Source organism: Enhydra lutris, unplaced genomic scaffold (assembly GCF_002288905.1).
Source record: "Enhydra lutris kenyoni isolate GAN:26980312 unplaced genomic scaffold, ASM228890v2 scaffoldscaffold33, whole genome shotgun sequence".
Taxonomy (NCBI): Eukaryota; Metazoa; Chordata; class Mammalia; order Carnivora; family Mustelidae; genus Enhydra; species Enhydra lutris.
In genome coordinates, this window is record NW_019154117.1 from 10,536,405 (window position 1) to 10,549,170 (window position 12,766).

General features: G+C 41.1%; 1 protein-coding gene across 5 annotated transcripts in view; it reads left to right on the forward strand.

Moving 5' to 3' along the window:
- The window catches only part of LOC111153615 (tight junction protein 2), a 101,272-nt gene that overhangs the window by 58,893 nt on the left and 29,613 nt on the right, over nt 1–12,766 (forward strand). For all 5 annotated transcript variants that reach the window (XM_022512752.1, XM_022512755.1, XM_022512756.1 and 2 more), the window contains 3 exons: nt 7,122–7,175; nt 10,052–10,176; nt 11,527–11,629. In XM_022512752.1, the coding sequence (XP_022368460.1) occupies nt 7,122–7,175; nt 10,052–10,176; nt 11,527–11,629 (282 nt within the window). The remainder of the gene's footprint in view (nt 1–7,121; nt 7,176–10,051; nt 10,177–11,526; nt 11,630–12,766) is intronic.

The following is a 12,766-nucleotide window of genomic DNA, read 5'->3' on the forward strand; positions in this document are numbered from 1 at the left end:
TGTGTGTGTGTGTGTGTGTGTGTGTGTGTGTGTGTGTGTGTGTAATGGAATACTATGCAGCCATCAAAAGAACTGAAATCATGCCATGTGTGACAACGTGGATGGAACTAGAAGGTATTATGCTGAGCAAAATAAGTCAATCAGAGAAAGACAATTATCATATGATCTCCCTGATATGAGGAAGTTGAGAGGCAACATGGGAGTTTTGGGGGGTAGGAAAGGAATAATGAAACAAGATGGGATCGGCAGGGAGACAAACCATAAGAGACTCTTAATCTCACAAAACAAACTGAAGGTTGCTGGGAGAAGGGGACTAGGGAAAGGGTGATTGGATTATGGACATTGGGGAGGGTATGTGCAATGGTGAGTGCTGTGAAGTGTGTAAACCTGGCGATTCACAGACCTGTACTGCTGGGGCTAATAATACATTATATGTTAATTAAAAAATTAAAACATAAAAAAAAGAAATTGTGTCTTAATCGTATTAACAACTGTAATGGACAGTGTATCCACTTCTTGGTTTATGAGAAGGAAACCTTTCTGAGTGCCTCCTCTGCACTAACCACTGTACTAGGAGTGAGTGAGATATAAAAATCTTATCTGAAAATCCACTTTCATTTTCTTCCAGTTGACAGTGGTCTTGGTGAACAAACTTAAATAATTGGAGGAGATTTACCTAATTTAGACAATCTTTTTTGAATGTTTGCCTGTTTCACTGTGTTGATGTGCCTTCACTTAATCTAAACATCACCCCTTTTGGGATGCTGCTCCCACCCACCCCATCCCTGTCCCATAGCAGCTGGTCTCAGGTGTCCCGTGGCATATATTCTAGTTCTCTCCTGTTCCTCAGACAATTTGTATTTTCTTTTTAACCCTAGAGGTGATTTTTTTTATTCTAGTTTTTAATCTAAGAATTCTGATCTCTTGGAGCCAGATGGTATTAGCCATGGAAATGTCCTAAAAGTGAATGCATAGTGAGAGGGTGAGCTAAAGGAGATTACTTCCTCTCACTTTGAGTCATCAGTTATAGCTACTCAAGAGTAGGCTGGTTTACCTTCTGTACAAACAAAATTGCTTTTTTCTAACTCCCCTTTGCTAAAGGGAAAAAATGATGGGCTCCCATAGATCAGTTGATAGAATTGCCTTTTATGTTATGCTGTGTTCTCCCCATTTCAGAGAGTTTCTTAACCAGGGAAAAAGAAGCACTGCGTCTGGACATTTTCAGTTCTTTTCTCTCTCATATTAGTATCAGTGCAGGAATGGCAGATTTTATTGAGAAAAAAAAATTAGTATGAAACAACTAGTTCTTCTTAAATTATTTTCATTTATATATAAATATAGTAAGGCCTTTTATTTATATAATTATATTTCTTTGTGTCCTTATGTTTCAGAAAAATTTTTTTAAAAGATTTTATTTATTTATTTGACAGACAGAGATCACAAGGAGGCAGAGAGGCAGGCAGAGAGAGAGAGAGGAGGAAGCAGGCCCCCTGCTGAGCAGAGAGTCCGATGTGGGCCTCGATCCCAGAATCCTGGGACCATGACCTGAGCCAAAGGCAGAGGCTTTAATCCACTGAGCCACCAGGTGCCTCTAGAAATTCTTTATTAAAAAACATAGCTGGGGATACCTGGGTGGCTTAGTCAGTTAAGCGTCTGACTTGATTTCGGCTCAGGTCATGGTATCAGGGTCATGGGGTTGAGCCTGGCCTTGGGCTTCAGATTGGGCATGGAGCCTGCTTATGGTTCTTCTCACTCACCTTCTCTCTGTTCCCACCCCTACCTGTTCACTCACATTCACACTCTTTCTCGAAAAAAAATAAAAATAAGTAAACACAGCTGGACCTTCTTGTTTTTAATCCATCCTGACAGCCTGCCTATATTTATTGTGATTACTTTTCTATACTCTTCTATATTCTAGTTTATGTTTTATATTTATGCTGTTTTTTCCAGATTTCCCCTTTTGCCTTTTATAGATTGACTTTTTTGTTGTTTAATTTTTCCCTCTGCTATGTTGGAAGTTATGTACTTACTATAAGTATTCCTGAACTGGTTACCCCAGAAAAGTAGATTTAACTCAGTGAAGTTCAAAATTAATCATCAGTTTAACTCTGCTCCTGAATAAAACATTTAGAGTAATCTAATTACGTTAAAGTCTTCTGGATTTACATGCAGTGTTGCCCACTGCTTTGGTTCCATCTTGTTTAACTCTAAAAAACGGCACAATATTATTACAGTTGCATATAGCTGGGGGTTCAGGTTCACTTACATTCCTTCTTGCATCCTGGGCCTTACTTCTGGAGTTATGGTCCTTTTTTCCCAACTATTCTTCAGAAATTGTTTTATTGCTGGTCTAGAGTAATAATCTCTCCCAGTTTTTATTTTTTAAAAAATGTCTTTCTGCCCTTTAAATCAACATGTATTGTTTTTAAAATATTATTCTGTTGACTTTGGGCTTCCATCATTGCTGTTTAGAACTCCACTGTTAGGGGTGCCTGGTGGCTCAGTTGGTTAAGCGTCTGCCTTTCACTCAGGTCATGATCCCAGGGTCCTAGGATAGCCCGCTGTGGGCTCCCTGCTCAGCTGGGAGTTTCCGTCTCCCTCTGCCCATCCCCATCCTTGTGCGCACGAGCTCTCTCTCTCTTAAATAAATAAATAAAATCTTTTTTAAAAAGTCAGCTGTTGGGGCGCCTGGGTGGCTCAGTGGGTTAAGCCGCTGCCTTCGGCTCAGGTCATGATCTCGGGGTCCTGGGATCGAGCCCCGCATCGGGCTCTCTGCTCAGCAGGGAGCCTGCTTCCTCCTCTCTCTCTACCTGCCTCTCTGCCTGCTTGTGATCTCTCTCTGTCAAATAAATAAATAAAAAATCTTTAAAAAAAAAAAAAAGTCAGCTGTTATTCTAATTGTTTTTTATAGGTAATCTCTCCTGTCTAGGTGTTCTTAAGTCTTTACATTTTTTTCTGCTTTGGGATTATCATGTATTTAAAAGGGTTTTTCTCCCCATCTCTCCCCATTTACCCTGCCTGTGATGTGTTAGGCTTCTTGAACCCGAAAAATCTTCAATTCTGGAAGAGCCATTATCTCTTTGAGTATATTTCTCCCGTACCCTTTAACATCTCCTTCAGGAAATCTAACTAGACACATTGTAAGACTTCCTTGATCTTAACTTTTCTTTAGGATATCACACTTTTTAAATACTTTTTGCTGTGTTCTGGGTAATTTCTTCATACCTGTCTTCCATTTATTGTCTTCACCAGTGTGTAGTATGTGGTTCACTCCATTCTTTACCCCATTTCAATTACATATTTTTATTTCTTTTTTTTTAAAGATTTTATTTATTTATTTGACAGAGAGAGAGATCACAAGTAGGCAGAGAGGCAGTCAGAGAGAGAGGAGGAAGCAGGCTCCCTGCTGAGCAGAGAGCCCGATGCGGGCCTCGATCCCAGGACCCTGGGACCATGACCTGAGCTGAAGGCAGAGCTTTAACCCCCTGAGCCACCCAGGCACCCTACATATTTTTATTTCTAAAGTTTTGTTTGCTTTTTCCATCCCAGATGTGCTTGATCATTTTTGATGTTTTTCTTTACACTTCCACTTTCCCCTTTTAATTTCTTTTTAAATAATTTTTTTAAAATTCAACTTTTAAATTTAAATTCAGTTAATTAACATATAATGTATTATTAGTTTCAGAGGTAGAGGTCAGTGATTCATCAGTCTTAAAACCTAGTGTTTATATCACATGCCCTTCTTAATGTCCATCACCCAGTTACCTCTTTTCCACTGTCCCTTCCCGTCACAACCTTCATTTTGTTTCCTATGGTTAAGAGTCTCGTATGGTTTATTTCCCTCTCTGATTTTGTCTTGTTTTATTTTTTCTTCCCTTCCCCTATATTCATCTGTTCTGTTTCTTAAATTTCACATATCAGTGAGATCATATGATAACTGTCTTTCTCTGATTGACTTATTTCCTTTAGCGTAATACCCTCTAGTTCATCCACATTGGTGCAAATGGCAATTTTTCATTTTTTGATGACTGGGTAATATTCCATTTTGTGTGTGTGTGTGTGTGTGTGTGTGTGTGTGTGTGTATAACCACCTCTTCTTTATACATTCATCTTTCGATGGACATCTCTGTTCTTTCTACAGTTTGGCTTATTGTGGACTTTGCTGCTATAAACATTAGGGTGCAGATGCCCCTTTGGATCACGACATTTATGTCTTTGGAATAAATGTCTAGTAATGTAATTGCTGGGTCGCAGGGTAGCTCTATTTTCAACTCTCTGAGGAACCTCCATACTGTTTTCCAGAGTGGCTGCACCAGCTTGCATTCCCGCCAACAGTGTAAGAGGGTTCCCCTTTCTCCACATCCTCACTGACATTTGTCATTTCCTGACTTGTTAATTTTAGCCATTCTGACTGGTGTGAGGTCATATGTGATTTTGGTTTTGATCTGTTTTTCCCCGATGCTGAGTGATGTTGAACATTTTTTCATGTGTCTCTTGGCCATTTGTACATCTTTTTTGGAGAAATGTCTTCTACCCATTTCTTGGTTAGATTATTTGTTCTTTGGGTATTGAGTTTGAGAAGTTCTTTGTAGCTTTTTGGATACTAGCCCTTTATCTGATAAGACATTTGCAAAGATCTTCTCCCATTCTGTTCGTTGTCTTTTGGTCTTTTGGTTTTGTCCACTGTTTCCTTTGCTGTGCAGAAGCTTTTTATCTTGATGAAGTCCCAATAGTTTATTTTTTGCCTTTGTTTCCTTTGCCTTTGGAGATGTGTCTAGCAAGAAGTTTCTGTAGCCGAGGTCACAGAGATTGCTGCCTGTGTTCTCCTCTGGGATTTTGATGGATTCCTGTCTTGCATTTAGGTTTTTTCATCCATTTTGAGTCTATTTTTGTGTATGGTGTAAGGAAATGGTCTAGTTTCATTCTTCTGCATGTGGCTGTCCAGTTTTCCCAACACCATTTGTTGAAGAGACTGTCTTTTTTCTATTGGGTATTCTTTCCTGCTTTGTCGATGGTTAGTTGACCATAGAAAGAGTTGAGGGTGCACTTCTGGGTTCTCTATTCTGTTTCATTGATTTATGTGTCTAAACAATTTTTTTTAAAAGATTTTATTTAATTGAGAAAGAGAGGCAGACTTCCTGCAGAGCAGAGAGCCCAATGCAGGGCTGAATCCCAGGACTCCAAGATCATGACCTGAGCCAAAGGCAGATACTTAACTGACTAAGCCACCCAGACACCCTGTCTCCTTTTAATTTCTTATGATAACTTCATATTGTACCTACATCTCTGAGTCTGTGACTGATCTTTCCAATATTTACAGCCTTTGACTCTGCAGTTTTCTTTTTCTTTTAGTGGTCACTCACGGTAACTTGTTATGTGTGTATGCATTCAAATTGTGAACTCATGGTTCTCAGATACTTACCTGGGGGATTCTCTGAAACCTATGTTTTGGTATGTTCCTTGGAGAGAATTTGCATTTGCCTCTGTGTACCTGTATGGCACTATCATGCAAAACTACCTTGAGTGTGTTCTGAGGAGGTATGCCACATTTGTATTAAGAATTGTAGTCCTGGTATGCCTGGGTGGCTCAGTCGGTTAAGTGGCTGCCTTTGCCTCAGGTCATGATCCCAGTGTTCTGGGATCAAGTCCCACATTGGGCTCCTTGCTCTGCAGGGAGCCTGCTTCTCCCTCTGCCTCTGCCTGCCACTCTGCCTGCCTGTACTCTCTATCTCTCTGACAAATAAATAAAATCTTAAAAAAAAAAAAAAGTTATAGTCCTAAACTTGTTTGAGTACAGGTGTGTTGATAGGAATTCTCTAGGGAGATATTTTTAGTTATTTCCACTCTGCTCAGAGTCAAGGATGAGCAAGGCATGGGTCCCTGCCATCTCCATGAGCCTAATGATATTTTTTCCCCTACTGGATCCAGTCCGATCTAATCTCCACCCTCTTTGGATCCTACATTTAATCTCTCTTCCTGGCTTCCTGTTTAAATGCCTGTTTCAGTGCTGGTTTATCTCTCTGGCTTTGAGCTTTCTTGGTATTTCTACTTTAAGGATTTCTCTTCAAAGTCAGCCTGCATTTAATGGATTATTATTAGTATTTTTCAACTGATAGCTACCATTTTCAGGCTTTCCTGGACATCTGTTTTGGAATATTGTCAGAAACCGAAGCCTCCATCAATTTATGCAGGCATTTTCATCTTTCACGTCCAGCAGTATTGATAAGAGGTTACCCAATTGGGCACTCTTTGAGAAGACTAGGGATTCCTTTAGACATAAAAATGTGTAAAATTTGCCTAAGAGATCACCCTTGACAGGAAGGGAGGGAACAGTGGTTAAAAAAATAAAATAAAATAAAATAAAAGTAACTGTTTGACTCTTGGTTTTGGCTCAGATCATGATCTCAGGGTTGTAAGATCCAGCTTGGGCTCTGCACTCAGTTGAGTCGGCTTCAGATTCTCTCTCCCTCTCCCTTTGCTCATCCCTCCCCACCTCTTGTATATGTGCTCTCTTTCTCTCAAATAAGTAAATAAATAAATCTTTAAAAATACATATATGTTTGAAACTCTAGATTTCAGGGTGCCTGGGAAGTGTAGTGGGTTAAGTGTCCAATTGCTGATTTCAGCTCAGATCATGATCTCAGGGTCATGAGATTGAACCCCGAGTTGGGTTTTGCACTCAGTAGAGTCTCCTTGAGATTCTCTCTTCCTCTCCCTTTCTCCCCTTTCCTCTGCCTGTCCCCCTGCCTCTGTATGCTGGCTCTCTCCCTCAAGTAAGTAAATATGTCTTTAAAAAAAAAAAAGAAAGAAACTCTAAATTTCTTTTTTTTTTTTGAGGGATTTTATAATGATTGTTTTGGAGTGGTGATAGTAAAAAGCTCAACGCTTAATATTTATGTATCTCTTATTATGTAGTTCACCAATTTTCCAGTATTATTAAGACTGCCATTTGACTGAAGGAGTGTGAAAATAGGTCATACGGTGTTCCTAAAAATTACGTCTTTTTGGTTTGTGGAATGTAGGAACTGGACTTTATATTGAGACATTCTCATTTCTAGCTTTATTTCTAGCATTGAAATGTTTGTGGTTTTAATCAAATTGGTCTTACTGTTTTAAAACAGGCTCCAGGCATGGAAGAACTGATATGGGAACAGTACACGGTGACCCTACAAAAGGTGGGTGCTGTACAGTACATGCTACAGTTGTGTCCTTGAGTTCGTAGGTCATGGATCTTACTCATTTTTGCCCGAACATAGTTTTTCCCCCTTAAGGTGGATGATGCTTTGTAGCTGGCAGTAATTACTACATTATCAAAAAGATTTGCACGTTACGACTTTTTGGTTAAGGTCTGTGTACTAGAAAATCATAGAGGTTGTTTAGTGCATTCACTTATCTCCAGACAAAACAGGTTATGGAAAAAAGAGAGAAAAGGTGGGGAGAAATGGAAATAACCTGTACTGCTTAAGGATGTTGAGGTAGCTTCTACAACTTTTATAACTTTTATTTAAAGATTTTTATTCATTTATTTGACAGAGAGTGCACACAAGCAGGGGGGATAGCAGGCAGAGGGAGAGGGAAAAGATCCCCGCTGAGCAGAGAGCCCAAAGCAGGACTCAATCCCAGGACCCTGGGATCATGACCTGAAGCGGAGGCAAACGCTTCACTGAGTGAGCCACCCAGGTGCCCCAATTTTTTTTTTTTTAAGTTACTCATTTGAGAGAGAGACAGGGAGAGGGGGAGAGCACATACGCAAGCATGGGTTGGAGCAGGGAGAGGGAGAGGGAGAAGCAGATCCCACTAAGCAGGGAGCCTGACACAGTTCCATCCCAGGACTCCAGGATCATGACCTGAGCTGAAGGCAGGTGCTTAACCATCTGAGCCACCCAGGTGCTCCAGGTACCCCAGCTTTTATCATTGTAATTGTAACACATGAAGTCCAAACTGAATTTTGGAACATTGGTTTAGCAGTCAGGAGACATGGGTTGTCTATTCCTTGCCCAACTCATGATCATATTAAGAGGTGCTGACTTAATCAGATTTTTAAAAAAATCCTCCCCTCTTGCCCATGGGATTGAAAGTAGTAGTATCAGAAATAAATGTATTTCGGGGCGCCTGGGTGGCTCAGTGGGTTGAAGCCTCTGCTTTCGGCTCAGGTCATGATCCCAGGGTCCTGGGATAGAGCCCCACATCGGGATCTCTGCTCAGCAGGGAGCCTGCTTTCCTTCCTCTCTCTCTGCCTGCCTCTCTGCCTACTTGTGATCTCTGTCTGTCAAATAAATTTAAAAAAAAAATTAAAAAAAAATAAATGTATTTCACTTAATTATGAGTTATTTCACAGCTACTGCTCCTCTTGAGTAAATGAGGTCATACAAACAGCTTTTGTACATGGAGTCCAGCACACAGTGGTTGCTTAATAAATGTTGGCTCTGTTCCTTTTTATTCTTCTGACAGCAGTCTGAGGTAGGCACGATAGGTGTTAGTCCCACTCGAAACGCACAGCCACCGAGAGTTGGTGTGGGATCTGTGTGCGCCTGGGCTGACCTGACCAGTCCTGAGGTCTTCCTCCATCATCTGCCCTGGTCAGCATCCCTGTGACTTTTGTGGGCTCTGCTGGGATTTTAGTACTCCTCTGAATCCCTCCAGGCTCTGGACTGTAAGTCCCTAGAGGGACTGTAAGTTCCTCAGAGGGAGAGTTTTCCTTAGAACTGTGAACTTTTCAAACCCTGACTTTGGTTGAAAAGTTAGTTCCCTGTATACATGAATTAAATTAATCCTGGTATAAAAAAACCCAGATCAGTGCTTAGGTGCCCAGACTTTTGGAGCAGTGACATAACACCATTTCTCCTGGTTTCCCCCCTTGAGTTTTACTTTTTAACCTTAGTCCTCTTCTGACTCTTCTCTGCACCCTGCCACCAGCATTTCACATGCCCCTTTCAGGGGTGAAGGTGAGAATCATTTTAGGTCTAGTATAGGGATGGAGCTACCTCTGTATAAAACAGCTACCCCGGTGCTGGTGCTACCCCATCCAAAGCCCCGTAATTAAGGGACAATCGGCTAGCCTGTTTGGTATTGCTAATTGTTTGTCTCTAGTTGGCACAGTGGGTCCCATGTGGGAAATCTTCCATGGCGGGGGTGGGGGTGGGAAGACATGACTTTGTTTTATTCTCTGAGTACATGTCTATATAAGCAACCTTGATTTATAATTATAATCACATTTAGCCATATCATCTGGATGAAACCTAGGGAGCTTAGCTTTATTAAAGGTTTTATTTTTAAATAATCCCTACACCCAACCTGGAGTTCGAACTCACAGCCCCAAGTTTAAGAGTCACATGTTCCACTGACTGAGCCAGCCAAGTACCCAGGGAGCTTAGCTTTTTTAAACACTGAAATGGGTTAGGGTTATGTATTAAGTGGGTTCTCTATTCTACATTTCTAGACCAATTATGATGTAATTCATCTAGACTTTCTGTCTTCTACTCATGCAGGAAGGAGTTTAATGCTTTGCTCTCTCAGAAGGCTTTAAAACCAAGTTTATCTTCAGAATTTACTTTATCTTTAAAATCTGTTTACTTTTTTTGGTCATCCTATGTTAAAATGAAACCACAGTTCACCTAACTTGAAAGTTAAAGGTATACTTTAAAAATGGGGTTTTAGCACAGGTACAGGTGTGACCGAAGCTGTCCCCGCTTAGGCCGGGATATGAGAAGAGTATGACTGGTGATTTGAAAAGCACATCCCGGTGTGGACAGAAGATGTTATTTCCCATCCCCTGCCAGCTTCTACTGATAACTCCATTCTGTACTATCCATCTTTTATGGCTTTTCGCAAGATTATTTCTTTTAGATAAGGAATTTCCCTTTCTAAACCTGTCAGCCAACCATGATGGTGCTTTATTTCGTTTCTCATTAGTTTCTGTAAGCCTCTGTTCCTGCGCTGTCTCCGGTTATTGGCCTGACCTTTCTTTTATTGAGTGCTTATAGTAAATCCTAAAAGCCACTTATGGAAGAAGGATTTTTAAAAAAATTTTTCTTTTAACTCCAATGAACAGGATTCCAAAAGAGGATTTGGAATTGCAGTGTCTGGAGGCAGAGACAACCCCCACTTTGAAAATGGAGAAACGTCAATCGTCATTTCAGACGTGCTCCCCGGTGGGCCCGCTGATGGGCTGCTTCAGTGAGTGTCCTTGTGTTCCAGCCACAGCCCCTGCCGGCCCCGATGGTTGGGTCTAGACAGGGTGCTTGGCTGGAGGTGGGGTGGAGGGGGAGGGGAGTAGTGGCATGCACTTTAAAAAAAGGAGCTTTTACATAAATTGAAAAGTTTTAGGAGAGGGGGGCAGGGGAATGGGGTAATGGGGTGATGGACATTAAGGAGGGCATGTAATATAGTAAGCACAGGGTATTATGTAAGACTGGTGAACTGCTGAACTCTCTACCTCTGAAACTAATAATACACTACATGCTAATTAACTTAAATTATATTTAAGAAATCATTAAAAGAAAAAAAGAAAAGTTTTTAAGCAAGAATTGGTACTGGAACACACCATGTTTTAACTATCCCTGAACCTTTGGAAATATCCAAACTTTGGAGGGAGGAGAGCAGTCATTTACAAGGGGAAATGGTTATAATTAACCCAGCTGTCATTCCTAGGCTTAGGAGTCATTTCTGAATCTGAAGTACAAAATCAGCATGCTTTCCCCCCTACCCCCATCACTTTGTATTTATTTCACCTTATATTCATTCAGAATTCAATGAGGATACTTTGGCCTAATGATGATCTGATTTGTAAGAGGAATGTGGAAATTGGGAAGATTTAGTACATGCAAACACAGATTTTCCAATTTCCAGCCTTCTGGTCTGAACAGATTATACCATTTTAAAAGATGCATATCTGAATTCCCTCCAGATAATTTCTCAGGGCAGAAACTAAAATTAATTATATAACTGCCTTGGCTAGAGAGCTCAGAAGTTTAGGTTCTGTTGGCGTTTCATGTCTGTATGGTCATATCTAAGTCAGCAGTCTTTCATGCAGAGAGCAGTGTAGAATTAAAAAATAATTTTTGGGATGAGGTAAGAAGTTTTTGAATGACCTCAAAATTTCTTTAATAATCAGAGGCAAACTCCTGATCTCTTCCCCTCCCCTGAAAAATACAGGTGGATATCAGCCTGCTTTGGGGGCTAATTTTAGACTTTCTGAAGCCCACCGTGCACCTTCGGTGGGGGAGGGCCTGGTGCAGAAGTTCCTTTTGTGCCTAGACCTTGCCACTGCTTGAGTGCCTCCTGGAGGAGCCCTTTGGTGGGGGTATTCCCTGCTGGTTTCCAGTGTCAAAAGTGGGCTGAGCTGCTCATGGGTTCCTTCCTGGGAAGGGCTCACACTGAGTTGAGTGACTGAGCCTCAGGAGTCATCAGGCACTGAGTCCTTTAAGCGTTTGGAGTCAATTTGCTGCTTCTGTGTGTTCCTAAATAAGTGATTTACAGTGAATAGATGGGAGTTTTTCAGGTCTTGTTTTTATTTTTTGTTTGCAGAGAAAATGACAGGGTGGTCATGGTTAATGGCACCCCCATGGAGGACGTGCTTCATTCATTTGCTGTTCAGCAGCTGAGAAAAAGTGGGAAGATCGCCGCCATTGTAAGCCCCGGTTGCTTTCAGCTTGCCTCGATAGCGTCTTGTTTTTACGCTCAGAGGAAAATCACCACTTGCTTGTAAGGGCTGGACAGAATGACATAATTTAGGGACTACTAATTTCTTGCTTCCTCTACTTTGGGGTGACGTTACGGATGATGTAAAGATATAAGTAAGCTCTCCCTGCCTTTTCCTCATCCTTTTCCTAACTTTCAATGATTCTCTTATATCAGGAACCAGGTTAGACAATCCTAAGAGAATTAACTAGACTGAGAGAGAACATTTGCAAGACAGCGTTTGTATAGAAAATATATTTCAGCTCAAAAACCCATTTGTAAAGGCCCAAACAAGAACTGTCATGTGTTAATGAACTAGACTGTCCTGGGCGATAACCGGCAGTCGGTAGCATTCATTCATTTATTTGCTCACTCATTCATTCAGCAAACACTGGATGAGAATCAGCTTTGAGCCAGATGCCTCCTGAGCCGGGAGCAAGGGGTGCTTACTCCAGCCAGGCAAATGGACACATACAGCGAAAATTGAAATACAGTATGTTTAAAGGCAGTGCTGGGGGGAGGTACCAGGGGTGTGGTTATTTTTCTTTTCCCCCAATGATATATTATGAAATTTTCAAACAGAGAAGTTCAAAGATTAGTGTAATAAACACTATATCTTGTACAGTATTAATATTCTACCATCTTCACTCGATTTTTCTATGTATACAAATGCATATTTTTATTTATTTTTATATATAATATATTTATTTAAAGATTTTATTTATTCATTTGACAGACAGAGATCCCAAGCAGGCAGAGAGGCAGGCAGAGAGAGAGAGGAGGAAGCAGGCTCCCCGCGGAGCAGAGAGCCCGATGCGGGGCTCGATCCCAGGACCCTGGGATCATGACCAGAGCCGAAAGCAGAGGCTCTAACCCACTGAGCCACCCAGGCGCCCCACAGATGCATATTGTTAGTGAACCATTTGAAAGAAAGTTGCAGACATGACAGCGTCAGTCCTACACACGTCAGCGCACATCTCCTAAATAAGGACATTCTTCTACATAACTAGAACACTATATCACCCCATCTAAGGAAGTTAACAGTGACTTTAAAGTATCATCTAATATCCAGTCCAAATCCCAAGAC